The sequence below is a fragment of the Myxine glutinosa genome, chromosome 7 (genome assembly GCF_964187855.1).
Source record: "Myxine glutinosa chromosome 7, kmMyxGlut1.1, whole genome shotgun sequence".
Taxonomy (NCBI): Eukaryota; Metazoa; Chordata; class Myxini; order Myxiniformes; family Myxinidae; genus Myxine; species Myxine glutinosa.
In genome coordinates this window covers 64265801-64290312 of record NC_136267.1, presented here as the reverse complement: position 1 = coordinate 64290312, position 24512 = coordinate 64265801, and the positions used below count along the sequence as shown (strand labels likewise).

The 24512-nt window shown below is 42.1% G+C and overlaps 1 protein-coding gene across 1 annotated transcript in view; it reads right to left on the bottom strand.

The window, feature by feature from the left end:
- The window catches only part of KLHL41 (kelch like family member 41), a 31605-nt gene extending 7504 nt beyond the window's left edge, over nucleotides 1–24101 (bottom strand). Inside the window, exons 1-5 of the mRNA XM_068122468.2 lie at nucleotides 23125–24101; nucleotides 16405–16767; nucleotides 10898–11055; nucleotides 6466–6573; nucleotides 2738–2923 (exon numbers count right to left, since the gene is read on the bottom strand). Of these exons, the coding sequence (XP_067978569.2) occupies nucleotides 2738–2923; nucleotides 6466–6573; nucleotides 10898–11055; nucleotides 16405–16767; nucleotides 23125–23937 (1628 nt within the window). The 5' untranslated portion in view covers nucleotides 23938–24101. The remainder of the gene's footprint in view (nucleotides 1–2737; nucleotides 2924–6465; nucleotides 6574–10897; nucleotides 11056–16404; nucleotides 16768–23124) is intronic.
- Between the last annotated feature and the right edge of the window lie 411 nt (nucleotides 24102–24512).

Below are 24512 nucleotides of genomic sequence, written 5' to 3'. Positions count from 1 at the left end.
TTCTGTCAACCCTCGACTCTGATTCTGCAACTCGTCCTGACGGCATCAGCCCACGGGTCCTAAAATCATGTTCTTCTGCTCTTTCACTCCCTCTTTCTGTTCTCTTCACCCTCTCTTTTGCTCAAGGTCATCTGCCATCTGCTTGGAAATCAGCCAACATCACCGGTTTGCACAAAAAAGGTGCAAAAACAGATCCCAGCAACTACAGACCAATCAGCCTTCTCCCAATTATCAGCAAAGTCATGGAATCCATCATTGCTTCAGATATTAAATCTTTCCTCTTCTCCAGTGGCTTGATCTCTGATCATCAATTTGGTTTCAGACCTGGTCACTCTACTCTGGACATGCTGCTTCTGCTTTCTCAACAATGGATGGAGGTCCTCAACGCCAAACAGGAAATTAGAGCTGTCTCCCTTGACATTTCACGTGCCTTCGATACGGTCTGGCACCCTGCTCTGCTCACCAAACTCTCCTCCTTTGGTATCCATGGAAATCTCCACGCATGGCTGGCAGACTTCCTCTCTGGTCGTAGTCAACGTGTGGCCCTGAATGGGTTTCTCTCATCTCCTCTTCCTGTTCAGGCTGGAGTTCCCCAAGGTAGTGTTCTGGGCCCTGTGCTTTTTCTGGTCTTCATCAATGATCTCTCTGACTCTCTTGAAAATCCTCTCTATCTCTTTGCTGACGACTCTACTCTCGGTCGCTCCATTCCTCATCCCTCAGATCGGCAGTCTGCAGCCTCCTCACTCTCTGCAGACGTGGACAAAATCACAGACTGGTCAAACAAGTGGAACATGTCTTTCAATCCTGACAAATCTCACACTCTTACAATGTCTCTCCGAAAGGACCGACTGGACAACCCTCCCATCTACTTTCTCAACAATCCTCTCCAAGAAGTTCTGTCGCTCAAGCTTTTGGGTCTCACTATCTGCCATGATCTTTCTTGGGAAAACCACATTTCCAAGCTGGCCTCCAAAGCCAGTCGCCGACTGGGCATCCTCCGTCGTGCGAAGTCCTTCCTTGGCACACCTGAGCTCCTCACCACATACAAGGCTTTCATCCGCAGCTCAATGGAATACTGTTCTCCCCTCTGGGCTGGTGCTCCTGCCTCACACCTTGCTCGGCTTCACGCTGTTGAGGCCAAAGCTTTCAGAATCATTGGAATCTCCTGCGATGTAGTCAACACCGAGGGCCTTTCACTCACTCACCGCAGGCAGGTTGGTGGTCTTTCTGTCTTCTACCGACTCCTCTCCGGCCTTGCTCCCCCAGCTCTCTCTGTGCTCTGTCCCCCCAATATTCCTTCAGGTCGCACAAGATCTGCCTGCAACCCTCTTATGGTTAAACTGCCAAAGTCTAGGCTCTCTGCTCACCTTCACTCTTTCATTCCCCTTTTCTCCCGCCTCTGGAACAAACTCCCCCACTCCCTTCAATCCCACTCCTCCCTCCAGGTCTTTAAAACAGCTGTTCACCACCATCTCTTTTCTTCCCCCATCGAAAACCTTGATCTTTTCTACCCCCGGGAATTCACCCCAGAGTCCTTGCAGTGTTCATATGTTTTATTCCTCTCCCACCTCCCCCCAAGTCCTCCCGATGTCCCTGCTCTCAAATGTTGTGTTTGTGTCCTTCCCCCTCTTCCCCCTCTCTTTTGTGTCCTTCCCCCTCTCTCCCCATCTTGTCTGCCGTTCCCCTTGTTTTTTGTGTTTTGTGTGTCGGTTTGTCTTTTTGTGTGATTAATGTTAGCTCTTTCACGAGCCTCGATCTTGTATACAAAAAAAAAAAAAAAAAAATGAAGATCAAATAGCTGTATGTTGAAATATGTTGAAAAAAGTCAAAACTTTACATGGGGTGTACTTACTTTTTCACGTGACTGTATATAGAATTTATATATATTTTCTATATATCTATATTTTTAAATTATGTGGCTATGAGGTGTCTTGAATTACATGGTGGTGAGGTGTTTTGAATTACATGGTGGTGAGGTGTTTTGAATTTCGTGGTGGTGAGGTGTTTTGAATCACGTGGTGGTGAGGTGTTTTGAATTATGTGGCTGTGAGGTGTCTTGAATTACGTGGTGGTGTGGAATTTTGAATTACATGGTAGTGAGGTGTTTTTAATTATGTGGTGGTGAGTTGTTTTGAATTACGTGGTGGTGTGGTGTAATCGTCCCAAATTTCCAGTCTGCACCTACCCCTCCTGTGTGTATGTGCTGAGGGGTTCTTTTTTTTATTTATTTTTTCAACGTAAATTGTTTATAAAAATGTAATATCACAAACACTACAAATAAATTTGTGCAAAGTAATTGTTTGTATTATGATTGGGGTAAATCATGACAACACAGCAACTCAGGTACAATCATTATTCTCAGCTAAAACAAACCCGTTCTCCTGTAATGAAGCATGGTGAGGCGAGCATAGCTAGTATATATATATATATATATATATATATATATATATATATATATATATATATATATATATATATATATATATATATATATATCACAGAATAGGATTGGAAACCTTACCTGAAATCCTTAAACAAGAGGGAGGGAAAGATTGGGCCCATTAAAGTAGACAAATTTATCAGCTAAAAACATTGAAATAGGTCATTAAAATTGTCCAACAAAGTATGGTGCACGGTTTGGAGCATCAATAGTTGTTTTCCGAATTTCATAAACATCCTGTTCTATTCTGTCATTTAATCATTTGATTTAATCAATCAACTTTAATAAATGACTTACTTGTTGCTTGCAATATCATACATTTCTACAGAGGCTGTAAGACCATTGTCCACAACTCCAGCCGCAACCCAGATCTTGTTCTTGTGCACAGCCGCACCACAGAGGGAGCGGGCCACATTCATGGGAGGTAGCTCTTTCCATTCAAATTTTTTCGGATTGTAGACCAACATCTTGTTTAAGCACTTCCTGCACCACAGTACATGGATTTTAAAGAAACCTCCATTACTCTGGAAATGCGTTTCAAAAATTCAAGCAACAATCATAAAACATTTTTCGCCGAATCTTTTTTTTTTTTTTTTACATACCTCCTATTAAAAATGTTACCAGATTTTTCTTTGTCTGCAAGATTGATTGTGATCATAACATAGATGCAAATCCTAATTAACTTGGTAAAAGGGAATGTAGAAGCAAATTTTGTATTAAAAAAATATATATTTTGCCTTGATAATTCTTCCCTCCAATCATTTGCTTCCCTCCAACCTCCCCTCTCCTCCAGGATGTACATGTTCTTCCAAAAAACCTCCTTCTGTTTAATTGCACACCTTCACTCCTTTTGTTCTTCTTTCTCCAATTTGTGAAACTGCTTTCCAGAGGTGTTTCAATCCCACCCTTTCCTCCAGGGCTTCAAACTGACAACACACCACCATCTCATCTCTCCTTCCCAATTCCCACAAACAATCTATTCTATGCCCATCAACCCGACCTAACCAAAGCCTCTTAGCTGCAATTTATTGTTTCCTCTCCTCGTTTCTCTCTCTCCTATTTTCCCGTTTGTTCTTTCCCTTGCTTCTTGCGTACACCTGTGGCCCCACTCCCACTCTGTCTGCACGTTTCCTTTTTACCCACTCTTCCATGAGCCTCGATTTTCTATCTGTGAAAAACCAATCGGTGAAAAGGAAGAGACTATTGTATCCTGGAATTCCTGGATAAATTTTAAATTCCTGCTCTAATCTACGTAGACACTACATCAGTGGCATAACTACACGTTGTTAGTAATGCAAACAACAAATCAAATATAGTGCACAGTGTATCTACCATTTGATAAAATAGTGCACAACAACATCCCTGGTGTTGGGCTAGTGGCTAGGGTGCCGGCTTAGGATCCTAGGATCCTGGGTTCGAATCCCGGTCGATTGCTGAATTAACGCCAGGGGGGTTGACTCAGCCTGTTCATACCTTCTGAGGTCGGCTAATTGAGTACCAGTTCACTGGTAATTCCCTGTTTGTCGTTAAAGGCGGCAAAAAGGGTTGGCGTCAGGAAGGGCATCCGGCTGTAAAACATTGCTTCAAAAAGGGGACCGAAAAACAACAACAACCACGGTTCCCGAAAAAGGCCAACCCCTGCTTTGCGGGGAAAAATGGCCTCTAAAGGTGGTTATATATCTGTACAAAGCAATAACCTGGAAAAAACAGCCATGCTGCTTGCATATAAAGGGAAAGAAGTTTAATTTTCTAAAGATATCATGTTTAAGAAAAAATACATTGAATATTTATTATGATACAGGATAAAACTTAGATGGATGTCCTCATATTTATTTAGGAATTAAAAGTGCAAGTTCAATGTTCAAACCAATGCGACACACATCTTGAGGGTCTTAATTAACCTACAAACATAACCATTGTCTTGTTGAGCAGCAATTATTGAGGATCTTGAGAACCTCGATCCAAGTCAAGTGAGTGACATGACTGACCTGCCAAGCTACTCACTTAACCTCATCGTGATCAAAGAGATCCAAGTGCTCATATCCTATAAAGAAATAGCCCCATGGGGGACTGATGGTTATTTCTCCAGTTTCTCAGAAGATTATAAGATAAATTACCTGAATTTGAGGTGAAACCCCCATTTTCAGCTCATTTTAGGGTGCAGGTCAGAATGGAGAGCACAACCCCATGGGACCTTACTGTTCTGTTGTATCGTACCAAATGTGGTCCATATCGGTAATGCAGTAATGTAGTTTGTGAGGAAAATGCTTTGGTGAATATGAGGGATTAAGGGAAGGAGCCTGTGGCCCCCTTTCCATGGGAGATATGGCCATGGCGAGCACAACGTAATGTTAGGGCATGGTCACGATGCTGCATTTCCACTTTAGTCTGGATCTGGTTGTCGGTTTCTGAGAAGAAATTTTTTGAATGAAATACCAATATTTGGGGCAAACCCACCTTTTGTCCCCTTTAAATGGGTGGATCCAGATGGGGGGGGCACAACCCCATGAGGCCTTACTATCTTGATGCATTGTTCCAAATTTGGTCCATATCGCTCAAGTAGTTGTGTAGAAGATGTTTTCGTGAAAATGAGGGATTTGGGGAGGGGGCGAGGCGGCCCCCTTTCGAGGGAGATACGACCATGAGGAGCACAACTTAAGGTTAGTGGATGGTCTCGATGCCTCTTCACTGTGCGTACCTCTATGACAGTGGTTCTTAAACTGGGGTGCACGCACCCCCTGGGGGTGTGAAACATCCCGGCCGATTCAATGACAACGTTAGTAAAGGAGTGCGAATAATCTAATTCCAAGTCTTTAATTCTAAGACCTGTCCTAATTCATTTATTTCTGACAAGGGGTGCGAAAAATTATTCTGAGAACCAAAGGAGTGCGGGCACCAAAAAGGGGTTAATAACCACTGTTCTAGGGCATAGGCCATAATGCCAGGCCCTGCTTGAGCAGTGGACAAATCAACAAAATAGAGCAGATTTTCAACTGGCATATGGGGTATTTTCCTGGAATTTCAAACTGGGAGCCATGTGTTCAGTTTGGAACACTAAATAGGACAATCTGAGTTTTATTTTTTGGATGATTATTGTATATATAGTTTCCTTAAAGTTTCCTGAAATAATTTTCATTTCCTGAAAGATTCTTCTTCTAACCCTGCATTGATGCTGTTTTACACCTGCAATGACTTCTCTGAGTTGAAGCCTCAAATAAACACTACTGTGGCTTTTGATTCTCTGATTTATATCGTATAGTAGTAACAATGTTGACAAGTAAATAAAGAAATATACCTTTGTGTTTTTGGATTATCATGATTTGGCAATGGAGTAAAATAGTGAAAGCTAGAACGGCACTCAGTAGAGAGCATACCTCCGCCTGGTTGGCCATATCACTCAATGGTGAAGAATCACTTAAAAAATTAAATAATTCTATTATCCGAATCCATAATTCAGATCTTCACCAAAATCGAATCGATTTTGCCTTGTCACACATACAACCTGTCCACCAAGTTGCGTCCAAATCCATCCATAATTTTTGAGATATCCCGCAATGTATAGTTTTTGGCCCTATCTCCCAATGGTGAAAAATCACTTAAAAATTCAATCATACTCATATCCGAATCCACATTCAGATCTTCACCAATTTCGAATCTATTTGTCCTTGTCAGACCCCTAACCAGTCCACCAAGTTTCGTCCAAATCCGTCCACAACTTTTTGAGATATCCTGCTATGTATAGTTTTTGGCCCGATATCCCATTGGTGAAGAATCACTTAAAAAATTCTAGTAGCCGGATCCGAATCCAGATCTTCACCAAAATCTAATGATTTCGTCCTTGTGGCATACGCTACATCTCTGCCAAATTTCGTCCGAATCCGTCCGAATCCGTCCACAACTTTTTGAGATATTTTGTTCACAAACAAACAAACAAACAAACAAACAGACAGGGGTGAAAACATAACCTCCATCCACCTTTGGTGGTGGAGGTAATCAATAGTATTGCTGGTGAATGAGGAGCTTACTTGTCTGGTGTCTTCCCTCCAAGGACATACACAAGTCCTTTGTGAGAAACGACAGAGTGACCATACACCTTATAGGGCAGTGGATCAGATTCTCCCCATTTAAAAGACCTGCAGAAGACATAGTACAACAACAGATGTTTAAGAAAAACACGCAATTGGAATTTAATTTTTCATTTTGCTAAAACCATCGTATTAATCCAAGAAAAGTCATATAGAATGGGGCCATTAGGATTATCACATTTCTACATCAAATTTTACATTTTTGCTACTTCTTTACCAATGCCTTTTTTATTAGTCTCCTACGGATTTCACCGGAGAGGACTATAGGTTTGCTCTCAGTCTGTCCGTCTGTTCAACTTGTTTTTTTTTCCAGACATTTTCCCATACACTCTAACATATTCAACTAAAACTTGGTCCAGTGCCTTCAGAAAATATTCACACCCCCTTGACTTTTTTCACATTTTGTTGTGTTACAGTTACAGCCTGAATTTAAAATGGATTAAATTGAGATTTTTGGCAGCGATTACAGCTTCGAGTCTTCTTGGGTATGTCTGTATCAATGTTGCACATCTGGATTTGGGAGTTTCTCCCATTCTATCTTGCAGATTTGTCCGAGCTCTGTCAAGTTGGATGGAAAGCGTTGGTGAACAGCAATCTTCAAGTCTTTCCACAGATTCTCAATGGGATTCAGGTCTGGGCTTTGGTTGAGCACTCAAGGACTTTCACGTTCTTGTTCTGAAGCCATTCCAGTGTTGCTTTAGCTGTATGCTTGGGGTCATTTTCCTGGTGGAACGTAAATCCGCAGTTTAAGGTCTTTTGCACTCTGAAGCAGGTTCTCCTCAAGGATTTGCCTGTATTTGGCTCCATTCATTGTTCCATCTATCCTTACAAGTCTGCCGATCCCTGCCACTTAAAAGCATCCCCATAGCATGATGATGCCCCTACCATGCTTCACGGTAGGGATGTTGTTACATGGGTGATGAGCTGTGCTTGGTTTCCTCCAGACATAGCGCTTTGCATTCAGGCCGAAGAGTTCAATTTTCATCTTGTCAGATCACAGAATATTTTCCCTCATGCTCTCAGTCTTTCATGTGCCTTTGTACAAAATCCAGGCAAGCTGTCATGTGCCTTTTTCTCAGGAGTGGCTTCCATCTGGCCACTCCCATAAAGCTTAGATTTTTGAAGGGCTGCAGAGACTGTTGTCCTTCCGGCAGGTTCTCCCATCTCAGCCAAGGAACTCTGTGGTTCTGTCAGAGTGTTCATTGGATTCTTGGTCACCTCCCTAACCAAGGTCCTTCTTGTCCAGTTGCTCAGTTTGGTCAGACGGCCAACTCTAGGAAGAGTCTGCGTAGTTCCATATTCTTTCCATTTGCTAATGATGGAGCTCACTGTGCTCTTCAACACCTTAGAAACTGTTTGTACCCTTCCCCAGATCTATGCCTCCTCACAACAGACAGTTCACATCTTCTGCAGACAGTTCCTTGGACTTCATGTTAGCGTTTCTGCCCTGATAAGCACTTTCAACTGTAGAACGTTCTATGCGTAAAAAGGTGTGTTTCTTTCTAAATCATGTCTAATCAATTGAATTGGCCACAGGTGGACTCCAACCAAGTTGTGGAGACATCTCAAGGATGATCAAAAGAAATTGGATGCACCTGAGCTCAATTTGGAGTGTCATAGCAAAAGGGTTGAACACTTATTGACCCAATACATTTCAGATTTTCATTTTTAATTACTTTGTAAAAAGTTCAAAAAAATCACTTTGACATATGGGGTATTATCTGTAGATCAGTGACAAAAAACCCAATTTAATCCATTTTAAATTCAGGCTGTAATGCAACAAAAGGTGAAAAAAGTCAAGGGGTGTGAATACTTCCTGAAGTGTCTGTCGGCTTTGAAACAGCTTGCCTTCTCTTACTGGAAAGCAAACCTGACCGAAAGCAATCTCACATCATTCCACAAAGTCTGCAACAAGTGTGTGTCCACTCTCAGGAGAGCCAGAAAACAACATCTGTCCAACATAAATATTGAACCTTCAAACTTTCAATATCTGAAATATTATAACTTGCTACTTTTCACTCTACTCTACTTTTTGAATAAACAACTTGCCTCAGCAAAGATTACACGGTCATATGAAGTAAGCAGTTCGATCCACATCGAATCACAAGTATACATGTGTGAACATCACACAGAACCAATACACCGCATAATAGTTGCTCTTAAATAATTTGCCACAAAAACAAAACTGTCCTTTTCACCTACCACCAACACCCACTTCCCACTACGTGAAAGATTAGGGATTAATGGGGATCTTTCATCCAGTGTGAATTTTGTTTCAGTTCTTGTCTTTGCACTATTTGAACTTTAACTCCGGAGAAGCAAGAATTCCAAATATTTCCCTTCCCCTCCCTCCTCATTCCAACCCTTTCTCCATACCTCCTCCATCTACTTCGTTCTATCTGCCACCCCTCCTCCCACACTCCAGCCCCAACCCCACAACCACAACAACTGTCACACACTCGTACCACTTGTCCTATGAAACTCATTTCCGGAAGATCTTTATGGAACACATCTCCACCTTCTTTTCAGACCACACTTTAGGTGGGCCAATGTTGCCAACTGAAAATAATTATTTTTGGTATACATTGGTCAGCCGTGGCCAAGGTGACCTTGCCACTGCAGTCATGAGCTTAGTGACTTTTTCTTGTTTAAATTCCTGTCTTTACAGTGTTTGAACTGTTTATAATTCATCACTTCATCATTGCCTAACTTACTGTGATGTTATATGTTGATGCCACTGCTGTCTGTTAGAGATATCTGGAAGAGTATGCATGCATCAGTGATGAAAGGAGTATATAATGAAGCTATATCCATGTGGCCCTCAAACATCGCGCGATAGATATCCATGTGATAGCCTAGATCCATCCATTTATCACCCTCATCCTCTTTTGATCCAACACGGACATTGAGGTCTCCTAGCACTACTGTATGGGTAATTTGGTGACGACTCATTCAATGCCAGTTGGATATCACCAAATAATTTGTCCTTTTCTGCTCTGCTTGCTGCACACGTTGGTGCATAGCAAGATGTTTAATGGAGGAGGTCTGAGATCCTATTTCCTCTCTACAGTGTGACCCTAATCAATATTGAGCTCCAGGCCTTCCATTGCTTTCTTCCTGTTTTCCATGCAGATATAGCTGCGCCAATGGCCCTCTCTTAATGGCAAACACCTTCTCTCTCTCTCTCTCTCTCTCTCTCTCTCTCTCTCTCTCTCTCTCCCTCTCTCTGTCTCTCTCTCTCTCTCTCTCTCTCGCTCTCTGTCTCTCTCTCTGTCTCTCTCTCTCTCTCTCTGTCTCTCTGTCTCTCTCTCTCTCTCTCTGTCTCTCTGTCTCTCTCTGTGTCTCTCTCTGTCTCTCTCTCTCTCTCTCTCTCTCTCTCTCTCTGTCTGTCTGTCTCTCTCTCTCTCTCTCTCTCTCTCTCTCTCTCTGTCTCTCTCTCTGTCTCTCTCTGTCTCTCTCTCTCTCTGTCTCTCTCTCTGTCTCTCTCTCTGTCTCTCTCTCTGTCTCTGTTGGCTTGGTTTTCAGGTGTGGTGGCAGCCAGCTGTGAGTGCTGCACTTACTCCTACTCGATATATTGCATTTTCAACCATGGAATATATCCAGTTGTCTTCGTACCAAGTTATATTTGGTGGTTTTCAGCCTGTCACTTCACTGCCCTACAAAGTGGTCTCAATAGGGCGATCAATGTCTATAATCGATCTCACAATCCATAAATAAATTAACCAAACTGGAAAACGTTACTTTAATTTGTGTGCAATTGATTGCAGCCGGGAGACTTGTAAACTCTCTGTGGGTGAGCATTCAAGGGATGAACAAGTTGATGCCATCATGTGGTACCCAATAGGTGCACTCATATTTGTCTTTTACACACACACAGACACTCTCTCTCACTCTAACCCTCAAGCATATATAGATACGGAACAGTGAAGTGAAGTAACTACAGTATGTGTTAAAGTGTCTGTGTGTTTCAGTTTTTCTGTGCTTTACCGTTTCTCATTGTGTGTGAGAGCGGCCATTTTGTAACATGTATACTTGTACTTCCTTCGTCGCTGCATTAGCAAATGGAGATCATTAAACTGCTCAATTGGAGGGAGCTGGCAGTCAAACGCAGCCTGGGCAATTTTCAATCAAAATGGGTGAACCTTGATTTACTGTATTACTGCTTGGGCAAGACAGGATTAATTACGATGAATATTTAACACATTTATTACCTCACATAAATGTAAAAAATTAAAATAACAATTATTTAATTGCACAGTAAAAGGGGTTGTATTGTTGCAATTAATAACAGGGTAGAAAAATAAGAAAAATTTTGCCTATTAGTCTTCAAAACTACAGATTAACACACATGATGTACAGATGTTTGCCTTACTTCCTGTCATAGCAGAGTACTGAGTCAAGGGTCGTGTTTCCTGTGACTTCTTGGCCCCCAATTGAGTAGATCGAATTCTCCGCTTCGCCCAAACTGAAGAGACATCGTGCAGATGGCATTGGAGGCATACCAATCCACTCACATTCCAGATGGTCAAACTGCAAGAGGACATGTAGGTGGATAGCCATTATGATAATAAATAAATAAATAAATAAATAATTTAAAAAGGATAGATTGAAGGCACTAAATTTCATATTGAATATGGTTCATGCAAAAAGGTGAATATCCTAGATACGGTAGGCTATTCTTAAATACGTTGTTACATAAACAGGAACAGCACAAAAGAGAGCATCTTTGTGAAAAATTTCCAATGAGTAATTGAAATTTTGAAAAGTTTACTGAAAAATGAAGAAAGGTGACCAATTAACCGAACCTAAAAAAAGAAAATTAAACAAGTCAAACTTTCCTCAGGAATACAAAAGCTCGAGATACACCTTCCTGTATGCAGACAGGAAGCTAGAATATAAAATGAAGGGGAGAGGGTTCCAGGTGACCTAAAACAATCATAAATTGATGAATTTGTTCGCAATAATATGTGGAATATTTAGTTGTGGGAATAGTCAACTATGGGACCTTATATACGTAGAAAGGTGTTTCTTTCTAAATCATGTCCATTCAATTGAATTGGCCACAGGTGGACTCTAATCAAGCTGGAAAGATCTCAAGCATGATGAAAGGAAATTGGATGCACCTGAGCTCAATTTGGAGTGTCATAGCAAAAGGTTTGAATACTTATTGACTCAAGACATTTCAGCATTTCATTTTTCATTATTTTGTAAAAAGTTCTAAATGAATTTTTTTTTTTGACATTATGGGGTATTATGTGTAGATCAGTGACAAAAAAAATCTCAATTTAATCAATTTTAAATTCAGGCTGTAACACAACAAAATGTGAAAAAAGTCAAGGGGTGTGAATACTTTTACGTTTGTAGGGGGTAGGCAATACCTTAGTCCAAGTAGAATTGTATAGATTAGTGTGCTCTGACTGTCATGAAGAAGAAGAAACCTCGATGTATCCGAAGTAGGAAATTTGTGTCGACCGGATGTCATGTAAGTGTATCTTCATCCCCATGAGAGGGGTGGGGTTTGTTAATTAGCGAGGGATTATGGGTAATTAACCCCTGTATGTAATTGCCTCTGTGATCTTTTCCTGTGTTCCTTATGACACCACACTACAGACACCTAGTAATAAATTGGCCATTAACCACACTAATTAAAAACCAACTGGAAACCAGGCATCAAGCACCATCACTGATAACATCAACTTGGTGAGCACACAGGCACAGGCAGGGCCATGAGCCATGCCCCGAAGGGCAGTGATTGGACCGGGATTTGATTGGCACAAGCACTGGTAAGATGAGAATCGCTGATATGAGCGGAGACGGAGACGTTGTGAGATGACGCCAGAGCCTCAAGTACAAAATAGTTGGAGCGGCGGACATCTTCTCTCTTGGGGTCCGGACTTTGTTAGTGAACAGTCGCTGAAAATCTCTCTCTCTCTCTCAGCATCGACGTCCCCTCTCACTCCTGCTCGTTTTGGGATCTGGTGGTGAACGGTCATGTGCCGACATCTTGCCTTCTCGTTCTGGATCCATAGCGAACGGTCGCTATTGCTCTTGCACAAGGAAGCTTCATCGCGAACGGTCGTGAGGAGGACATCTTGCTAGTGGTCGTGAGGAGGAAGAGCTGCGACCGAGGACTGCGGTTTCCCAAGCAAGAATGACGAGTGGACGGGTGCTGCCAGCTCGCTGCGCTCTCGGGCAGGCCAGGAGTGAGCAGAAACGCGGTGAGGCCTAGTTTATGCCAACGAACGTGCATTTCCTGCCAAGGCCTCAGACAATCTTTGACGATTCCTGACGAGATAAATCAGCCGATTGGAGATAGGTGCCACAAATCACACGTTTTTATTTTCCAGTTTTATTTCCCTTTGTCTGTATTCGGGTCTGTATGGGAGCGCTACAATTAGGAATTTAGTTTATCATGCATTTTCTTTGTTACCGGCATTTCTTTCATTAAACCTGTTTATTTCTACATTTTAATTCCGTCTCGGTTTGACGGTCGAGGACGTCGGGTGGACTCGTGAAGGTAAGCTCTTCGGCTCCCGCCCCCCCCCCCCCCCCCCACACGCGTATTCTCCGCTATATTTTGACAACGCCTCAGAGTGTTAAGCTCGTTTGGTTATCTGTGTCACCCTGTGGTGTTCATCACACAGTGTAGTCACACGACAATACTTTCTGAAGGCACTGGAGGCTTTGAACCAACTTGCCTTCCCTTACTGGAAAGCACACCTGACCGAAAGCAATCTCACATCGTTCCACAAAGTCCGCAACAAGTGTGTCCATTCTCAGAAGAGCCAGAAAACAACATCTGTCCAACATAAATATTGAACTTTCAAATCTGTCACCCTCCTCTGAAACCTAGTAGAACCTTGTTACATCTGTCTCTGGGGCTCCCACTCTATTCCTTCCTTTACTTCATATGGCACCACAGCCGACTCCGCTCGTGAGAAGGCCGGATGCCTCGATTCTTTGGTTGCTTCTAAATATTGTGTCCCCAACCCCTCGCTCTCTGTGCTAACCTACCCAGTCACACCTAACTGCTACTGGACTTTTTCACCTGAGAAGGTGGAGAGGTTTCTGGCAACCCTCAACTCTGATTCTGCAACTGGACGGGACAGCATCAGCTCACCTATTCTGAAAACCTGCTCTGTTGTTATTGCACATCCTTTCTCTGCCCTTCTGACCTTGTCATTTGACCGAAGTCATTTTCCATCTGCTTGGAAGTCATCAAACATCACTGCATGATAGAAATAAGGTGCAAAATCCAATCCCTTCAACTTCAGACCTATCAGCTTACTTCCAATCATCAGCAAGGCTATGGAATGTATCATCGCAGTTGACATACTGTATAATCCTTCCTTTTCTCCAAAGGCCTCATTCAGATAATCAATTTGGTTTCACACCAGATCACTCCATCTTGGACATTCTGCTTATACTCTCTCAACAATGGATGGGGGCACTCAATGTCAGACATCTGGAACGAACATGAAAACATGTTTCATGAATATTAAAGAAACATCAGGGGCGTTTCCCTGGACATATCTCCTGCTTTCGATAGTCTGGCATCCAATCTTGCTCTCCAAATTCTCTGCCTATGGTATCCAAGGCCAACTCCACACACAGCATGACTTCCTCTACTCTCGTAGCCAATGGGTGCCTCCAAACCACGGATGGGGGATGAGCTAAGAGGAGGGGAGAGGTAAATTCTACACCTTCTTCCAAATTTCCAGTTTTTCCTTATTGAGAGTTTGTCTTGTATCTATCTTGTCCACCCCATGCATCCTCCCTACTACCCCTATTTTTTTTCGAAGTCTCCCTCTACTTTGTTCCTCATCCCTGCTGTTGGTGTTTCCCCACTTTTTCTACTGCTCTTTTTGTTCTGTTGAATCATTATCCATAATGTGTTCTAGCTTTTGCATTGCCTAGAGGTATACAGACTCACCTCTAAGCTGTCTGGCCTGGGTTCAAATCCCATCCAGGCTATAAACTGTCATCCCAGTGTTTCACAGGCATGGTGATTCATCAAAGTGTGTGCCATCCTTTGGATGGATGTTTAACTGGCATCCTGTCTGCTTGCAATAGACGATAAAGATCACACGGTGTCCTTCACGAAGACTAGGTGAGCTATCAGTGGCACTTCAAAATTTTCTCTATGTGAGACTCGGTGAGAACAAATTCCAAATTATTGTCCTAATTACTGCTGGGACAGAGCATGACTCTTGCCAAGAAACTGCTTCAGCAGAAGTAATGCTTTGTTACACAGAGTACGGTACATTTGTCAGTCAGTCATATACAAGTATATGAAATATATATATATATATATATATATACACACACACACATATACATATATACTGTGGGGCCCAGATATTTGCGGAGGATATGTTCCTGGAAAATGCCGCGAATGGGGGATAGGTTCCCGAGTCATGAAAATCCACGAATAGAGAGGACCAAACCGTGAATGGTGAGGCAAAATCTGCGAATGGTGAGGCAAATCCCGAGAATGTCGACAGTAATCTGCAAACGTCGATAAAAGTCCAGAAAATGGCGAGACAAAACCCGCGAATGTCGGCGATAATCCTGCAAATGGTGAGGCAAATCCCGTGAATGTTGGCGATAATAACGGAAATGGTGAGGCAGATCCCACGAATGTCGATGAAAATCCATGAATGCATGCCTTGCCAGTTTCATTGGGGGAAAGGGAGACAGCTAATTGTACTAATAGATACGGTGGAGTGTTTTCATTCTGTCCAGTAACTCACGCGGATGTGTGTTTATGCAGCTGGTGGAACATCCCGCTAAGCTCTCGATTATAGTGCGGCTAAAATTCGTGGCTGCGAAAACCATGAAAACGCAAAGCCCGCTAAGCTCTCGATTATAGTGTGGCTAAAATTCGTGGCTGCGAAAGCCATGAAAACGCAAAGCACATGCAAAGCCATGAAAACGCAAAACGAAGAGTGATGGAAATGAATGTAGAAAGAAGTAGAGGACGGGGGAGACCGAGAAAGACTTGGCTAAAGATGGTGGAAGAAGAAATGAGGGCAAGGGGGTTAACAAGGAGAGATGAAAGTAGAAGCAGGTCATGCTCGCGGCTCGTAGAAGATGTTTTTTTGCGCATGTCCACCTGCTTTATGCATGGCTGGTGAAATGAAAGATGGGTTTTATAAATGTGTCAAGCAAGCAGCTCATGAAATTTTTTTTGCGCCCCTGAAAAACCCCGAATTCGTGGAACACAGCCACAAATAGGAAAAAAAGAACCGCGATTTCACGGAACACAGCCGCAAATAGAAGAAAAAAAACCGCAAATACACGGGACACTTTTCCGCGAATAGAGAAACAGGTCACATTTTATCAACCGCGAATAGCGGAACCGCGATTAGCGGGGTCCGACTGTATATATTATTTTATTTTATTTTTTAAGGAAGATGTTATTGTTGAATTAGGATGGACAACGAACATAATTTGTTTTGTTTTTTAAGAAAAATTATTGTCCTATTGATGAATTGCGAAAGATGATGGAAATAGAGCCTGTGATTGATGCTGTGAAGAGGAACAGGTTGAGATGGTTTGGTCATGTGTTGAGGAAGGATGAAAGTGACTGGTTGAGAAGAGTGATGGAAATGAATGTAGAAAGAAGTAGAGGACGGGGAAGACCGAGAAAGACTTGGCTAAAGATGGTGGAAGAAGAAATGAGGGCAAGGGGGTTAACAAGGAGAGATGCAGAAAATAGGGTAAAATGGAGAAGATTGTCATGGGGACCGCAAGGCTAACCCCCCGCTCTAGCAGGGAAAATGGCCTTAAAAAGCATGTTGTTGTTGTGTTATTGTTAAGAAAAATTATTAGGATCCCTTGGACTCCTCCCTCCTGAGTGCAAAGTTGAGCTCTCACCTGCAAAAAGTATGACTGATATGGATTCTCCTTGTTCTCTTCATTTTGGTGTAGCCCACCAGCCACAAATACTTGGTTTTCGCGAGTCACGATGCAACTGTGATTCTTCGGCACCTGCTCTGCCGAAATTGCTGCAAGGTAGCATTCATTTCCCACTGGGTCATATGCCACAGCTGCTACGTCATTCACCAGTAGGATAAGTTCTTTGGTGAACATTCCAAAGCGACGGTTATCGTTGAGTATACTGGGTAGCAAAGGCATTTCTTGCTCCACATCGCTCTCCACATCCTTGTTTTCACTGTCTTTTGCACTTCCTGCATCCTTGTTGGCTTCTGGAATCTTGCCTTCAAATGCATCTTTCACCTAATATGGAAAACATGTTAAATACAGTTTATAGAATTGTATGTATAGAATATAGATCATCTTAGTTGTACTTTATATTAAAAGAGGATAATATGGTGACGCTCTACTTGTAAAGATCTTTAAATAAAAAAAAATTCAAAGATTATTTACAATGCTTCAAACATTGGTTGATGGAAACTTTTATACACAATCAAAATCATTCGTCGACGCAAAGTGGATTCCAGCCAGAAAGTGAGCTGACATTCTACTCCATGCCGAATTATGACGTCCATGGAGCCAGAAATACCTCCACGGATTGATTCCTTCCCAAAAGAGGTGGGCTTACAATGCTTCCCAAAAGGCTTCCAAAGTTTTGCAGAAACATTAGGCTTGCACCATCTCTAATTTCTATCATACACTGTGGCACAATTGCCAAAATGTCAGCGGTCTGGCACAATTGCTTCCGAGGCAGAAAAATAGACAACATGGAAGATAATGAGCACAAAAATATTATCCTGAACTTTGTGTTGACTGCAGCTCTCAGTAGAGTCCTTTTTCATCTAATTCACATAAGGGCCTCGGACAACATTCCACAACATGATCAAGGACTTATGGACACTTATTACTCGTAATTACCTCCGTCACCAAAGGTTTTCACACTTGTCTGCAGGATATCTCAAAAAAGTTATGGACGGATTCAGACGAAACTTGGTGGACAGGTTGGGAGTGTGACAAGGATGAATTTGATTAGATTTTGGTGAAGATCCAGATCCGGATACGAGAATTTTAAAGTGATTATTTATTTTTACCATTGAAAGAAGGGGCCAAAAACTATATATAACACGAGCAGGAGTACCCGGCCTTGCCGGAGGGGTGAGGGGGGGGGGAGCAGGAGAGAGAGAGGGGGGTGGAAGGGGGAGGGGAGGGGAGAATGAGGGGAAAGTTAAACTACATATACATCCTTTAGGGGGGGCTGGGGATGCCTTTGACAGGCCCCTCCGTTTTGGGGGAGGGGAGGAAGGTAAAGAGGAAAAATTTTCCCATGCAAAGAGTGCTTCATAACCTCAGTGTTGCACAAGTAAAAAATGAAATTGTAATACCCTCAGCCACCAACACCAGGTGGAGCTACACGGTACACATTTACATAGATAATTTACGCCCCTCTCCCAGTCCCCCACACCACAGAATGAGGCCGCGGCCACATAGCCTATGTTACCGCCCAGACAAATTTGCATTTGTATTTGTACCCCGAGTAAAGTATAAAAGTGTTTATAGCTGGAGTACGCGGTGTTGCTCAAGCGAAAAAGAAACATCAACATATTTCAAATGAGGGCAAATATAATGGAAGAGCAATTACATCCAAATCAGAATCCATCACAAATGTCAAATCATCATTTTACCTTTTCGTTGAATATATGCTGGTGAATTTTTTTTTTTTTTTTTTTTTGTATACAACATCGAGGCTCGTGAAAGAGCGAACATTAATCACACAGAAAGACAAAGAGACACATAAAACAAATAACATCGGGAGTGGTAGACAAGATGGGGAGAGAGGGGGAAGGACACAAACACAACATTTGAGAGCAGGGACCGAGAGACATGGAGACATCGAGAGAACTGTGAGAGGGAGAGGGCTTTGGGGGGAGGCATGGGAAGGGGGGGGGGGGGTGGGAGAGGTATAAAACATATGGACACTGCCAGGACTTCCAGGAAAGAAGTTGGAATTTCAAACAAGGTGGATCTGGGGTGAATTAGTGGGGGTAGAAAAGATCAAGGTTTTGGATGGGGGAAGATAAGAGATGGTGGTGAACAGCTGTTTTGAAGACCTGGAGGGAGGAGTGTGATTGAAGTGAGTGTGGGAGTTTGTTCCAGAGGTGGGAGAAAAGAGGAATGAAAGAGTGAAGGTGAGCAGAGAGCCGAGATTTCGGCAGTTTAACCATCAGAGGGTGGCTGGCAGATCTTGTTTCAGATGTACCGTTCATCACGTTTCTGAGTTAAGTATGATGACATTCAGGAAGAAGAAGAAGCCTTACCACCAACTTCGACCGCTTCCGGAATTGTTTTATTATTTGTGTTCAAATGTCTGATGATTGTTTTGTATTTATTTATGTGAATGTATACTTGTATATAACTGTCATTAATCAAAAAGGCTTCGGTACTACAGAACAATTTTTTTTTTCTTTCAAAATCCGAAAAAACGAACATTTTTTTCAAAATCTATTATTATTATTTTGGCCTAAAACACTCCCAAGCACTCACTGATGGACCTCTGAAAGTTTGACGAAGATCCGTTCAGCCATCTCTGAGAAAAATGGCGACACACACAGAGAGACAGCTCTCTTGTATAATAGATGGTATTTCAAAAGGTTTTGGATGGATTATTATAAAACTAGGTGGATAAGTTGGATAGGTGACAAGAACAAGCCGATTAGATTTTGGTTCAGGTCAGGATCCAGATCCTGCTTATCATTGGGATACAAAACGTAAACTATTCAGTGCTGTTCTAGTTGACTGTGCTTGGAATTATCTGCGTTGAGGTGATCGACCATTGGAGTTTTCCTGTGAGTGACGAGCTCCTTCACCACTCACCTGAGCACACGGCAGATGAAGGTTATTCCAGATAAGTTTGAATCCCATCCTGCACTCCACAACGTCACAACAGGTACAAACACGATGTTTGTCCCACCGGGTCATTGTACGAATGAGGAGTTGCTGCTCAAGGTTCAAATTCAAGCTCCGTCCTTCTCGTATCGTTTGAAGATTATTACTTAATTTCTGTGTGAAAAGGTCATTTTGAGGACGAGTTGTCTGGTTTAGTAAGTAAATGAGTTTGTGTGTGAATTGAAGGTTGCAGTTTCGAATTTCATCCTTTTACCTATTTGTTTTTTTACCCTTTACCTATTCACTCGGCCATTTATTCCTGATATGTGAAACACCCACACGTCACAACACCAATGCCTGCAGAAAACTGATTTTGTGGAACACCAGTCACACTTTCCATCCAATTATCTTGTACGTTTGTTTTTAAAAAATCTCCATGGTCGGTGCTGCAAAGTTTAAAGTTTTGTATCGTTCGCTCAAGCGGTTGTGCGAGTGGGAAGGGGGCCTTATATTTGGTGGACCCGAGTGGAAGGAGGACCTGAGAAAGATGAGGACTGGTGGCGGTGACGTGTGCCCACGCACACACATGTACAATGGTCTGTCTGATTTGCACATACACATGCATGATTATGGTTTATACACATGTTTTGCATGCTATTGTATACACACATTATTATTATACGTTATATTATTATTATTATACGTTATATTATTATTATTATTATTATTATTATTATACGTTCTATATTACTAGCAACGGTACCCGCCCTATGGGCGGGGCTTCAATTGGGAAGCCCAAATGAAAAGGCAAAATATCAGAAATTGAAGGCTTTTTTTATTTTAAACGATTCATATAAACATCCGTTGAATCATATCACACGCAAATCATCAAAATCTAAACAGTACATGGCACCCATTTTGAAAAAAAGATTGAATTCTGCAAAACGGAAGCGGCCGCTGCACGTCTTTCTCAGTCGCACGTTTATGTGTGAAGAGTGCGCGCCGAATCTGTAACACGGATGCGGCCGCTACACCTGTTTCTCAGTCGCTTTGCACACGCTGCCATGTTACTTCGGAGCTGCACGTTTATATAGGAAAAGTTCGTCAGGAGTCGATCTACTCTCTTCTGGTACGTAGAATAAACAGTATTTGTAGAATTTCAACAAAAGCCACATCACTGTTCATATCAGTAAATATTATTCCATCGTGTTTGGAAAAACTGGAAAATTGGAAAAAAAATTGGAAAAACAATATCGCCTATTTTACTCCAGGGGGTCCCAGCATTACCCACCCAAAATTTCGTTGAGATCGGTTCAGCCATTTTTGCGGTACCTTCGAACGGACAGACAGACATTTGGTGAATTATATAGTAAGATTATTATTATACGTTTTATTATTATTATTATACATTATATTATTGTTATTATTATACATTATATATACATGCATATTATACACATAGTGTATTGTATATACACATAGACATTTGGTGAATTATATAGTAAGATTATTATTATACGTTTTATTATTATTATTATACATTATATTATTGTTATTATTATACATTATATATACATGCATATTATACACATAGTGTATTGTATATACACATAATATGCATGACATGTTCTACAGTAGTATATTATGTACACATCTTGTGAGTGACATATTACACATTTTATACACACACATGCACAAATACACACAAAAATATACACACATACATACTTGAGCACGTGCACATACACATACAGTCAAGTGAAAAAGTAAGTACACCCCATGTAAAGTTTTGACTTTTTCAACATATTTCAACATACAGCTATTTGATCTTTATTTCAACAATATTGAGAGATAAAGGTGATATAATAAAACAAATATCATGAAACATTTAGATTTTGTAGTCCATTGTATAATTTAAATAAACATAAATGCAAATTTCGCATGTGGAAAAAGTAAGTACACCCCTACATTTATCACTCCTTCAAATACCTAAAATTAGAATCAGGTGTGCCAGCTCAGGTGCAAATGATTAGAACATCGTTAGAGAAGATCTTGGAGGACCCTGTCTTATTTAAACCTCAGACATTTCGTTTGGTTTGCTCTTTGTTGTTGAAGTGTGCGGCATCACCATGCCTAGATCAAAAGAGCTCTTTGAGGCCTTCAGAAAGAAGGTTATAGATGCCTACGAGTCTGGGAAGGGATTTAAAAAGATCTCCAAACAATTTGAAATCAATCATTCGACTGTCCGGAAGATCATCTATAAGTGGAGAAGATTCCAAACAACTGCCAACTTGTTCAGGCCAGGCCGCCCCAGCAAGTTCAGCCTGAGAGCAGACCGCAAGAATGTCAGCATGTCATGTCATCACGGGACCTACAGGTAGCTCTTGCCACTGTTGATGTCAAAGTGTGCGAGTCTACCATTAGAAAGAGGCTGCACAAATTTGATCTACATGGGGGTGTGCCAGGAGGAAAGCTTTGCTGTCCAGAAAGAAAATCAGGGCAAGACTAAAGTTTGCCAATGAACACCAAGGCAAAGACCAGCACTTCTGGAACAATGTGCTCTGGACAGATGAGTCAAAGGTAGAGCTAATTGGCCAAAGTACCAGAAGACATATTTGGCGAAAACCAAAGACAGCATTTGACCACAATAACCTGATACCAACTGTAAAGCATGGTGGTGGAAATATCATGGTTTGGGGCAGCTTTGATGCATCAGGGCCTGGGCAGCTCACCATCGTAGAATCAACTATGAATTCTTCATTGTACCAGAGGGTGCTTGAGGATAATGTGAGGCCATCTGTCGGAAAGTTGAAGCTCAACTGAAGGTGGACCTTGCAACATGACAATGACCCTAAACATACCAGTAAATCCACCAAGGAATGGCTGAAAAGAAAGAAATGGAGGGTTCTGGAATGGCCAAGCAAAGCACGGATCTAAATCCCATCGAGATGTTGTGGGGGGATTTGAAATGAGCTGTGCATGCAAGAAACCCCTCAAACATCGCACAGCTGAAAGAATTCTGCATGGAGGAGTGGGCAAAAATTTCTCCCAGTCGATGTCAGAGACTGGTAGACAGTTATAAGAAACGCCTACTTGAGGTTGATTCTGCCAAAGGGGGCAATACCACCTATTAGAGCCAAGGGTGTACTTACTTTTTCCACATGCGAAATTTGCATTTATGTTTATTTAAATTATACAATGGACTACAAAATGTAAATGTTTCATGATATTTGTTATATTATATCACCTTTATCTATCAATATTGTTGAAATGAAGATCAAATAGCTGTATGTTGAAATATGTTGAAAAAGTCAAATCTTTACATGGGGTGTACTTACTTTTTCACATGACTGTATACACACAGATAAATAAACACACACACGAACAGAGGTGTATACTTTGGGACATGGTGCATCTCCCTTCCATCTCCTGGGGCCACCCATGTGTGGGGATGGCAGGCAGAAACAACTTACATGCATACACACACACACACACACACACACACACACACACACACACACACACACACACACACACACACACACACACACACACACATACACACACATACACATACACACACACACACACGTACATACCCGGTGGATCTGTGATGTAGATGTAGATGTAGATGTATGTGTGTGTGGATCTGTGATGTCGATGTGTGTGTGTGTGTGTGTGTGTGTGTGTGTGTGTGTGTGTGTGTGTGTGTGTGTGTGTGTGTGTGTGTGTGTGTGTGTGTGTGTGTGTGTGTGTGTGTGTGTGTGTTGTACTCACCAGCTGTAGCTTTTTCTGCAATTTCGGGTTCACTTTGACAAATTCATTCTTCTCTACTTTGTCCCGAAAAAAGTCTATGGACATTAGACGGAATCGAATGCAGTCAAAAACATCGGTCAAGCTGTCCGCGTGTGCTTCTCGGTCTGTTTTTACCCAGGAGATCACCGTTTCAAACACCTCTTCCTCCCGTTCGACGTTCAGCCCATTGGCGGAGATAATGGCGATTAACTCGTGCGGGGCGAGCTGCAGGAAGTCCGGGTCCTTGCTTACCACCCTGAAGCGCTCGGCGATGAAGTCCCGGGCGACCACAGCGAGGCGCGGACAGTCGAGCAGGAGCCCGAGGCGAAAAACGGAAAGACAGTTCGTGATACCGAGACGTCGCTGCAAGTAGGACACGCACACGGTGAAGATGGACGGGATTTGAAGCATGTTTGCTACGGTAAAAATCCCGTGAACGTTGTCGTCCGTGATATCGATCTCTGACGTGTACAGGTAGCGCAGTATGTTCTCCATGATTGTTGGATCGATGTCGTCCAAGACTACTTCTTTCGATACCTCAACGTCCTTTTGTGTCTCCCCTTTGCTCTTTGCGGCCGATTCGTCACCTTCGTCCGCGTCCGGCAGGAACATCGCTCGGAAGTACGGACTGCAAGCAGCGAGCACCAGTCTGTGGCAAGGAAGGTTCTTGTCGCCAACTTTAACAAGACAATCTATAAACTTGTCTTCGTCCAACAAGTTGCGGAAGCCTTCTTGTAGGAGAGTCATTTGGTAAACGCGCAATTCCTCTGCGAGGGATCCAGCTCGGACATCCATTGCGAGGCTCTCGGTGCTGGGACTCAGGTACTGCTTGCAGGTAAACCGTCGGTCTCCTTCGGTCGCTGCTCGTGCTGTGTACGAATCTGTACTCGAACCGGCCGATCGTATTAGCGACGACCGCCCTTAGTCTGCGGCTATTATTACCACGTTGCTCTAAATATGGATGGATAGCTTGTGTCAGGTGGAAAGAGCCAAAGTATGAAAGTAAGGAGTGAAACTCGAGCCTTGTCTGACTCATGATAAGACAGCTGCCACAAGCTTTTAACAAAACCCGACAGCGGTTTCACCCTCGCCCATTCACTTCGTCTTGAAATCTAATTTTAGGGACCTCAGAGCATTCAGTCATTGTGACCTCAAACTTCGGCAACGTTCTTTTTATAACTAGTTTGTCACAAGGACTTTTCGAGAAAGAAAGAAAGAAGGAAATAAATAAATAAAAAGAACGAAATAAAGAAATATATAAAGAAAAATTCAATAAATAAAGAAATCAATAAATAAATAGATGAACAAATAAATAAAAAGAAATGAATAAATAATCAATAAAGAAATCGATGAATAAAAAAATCAATAAA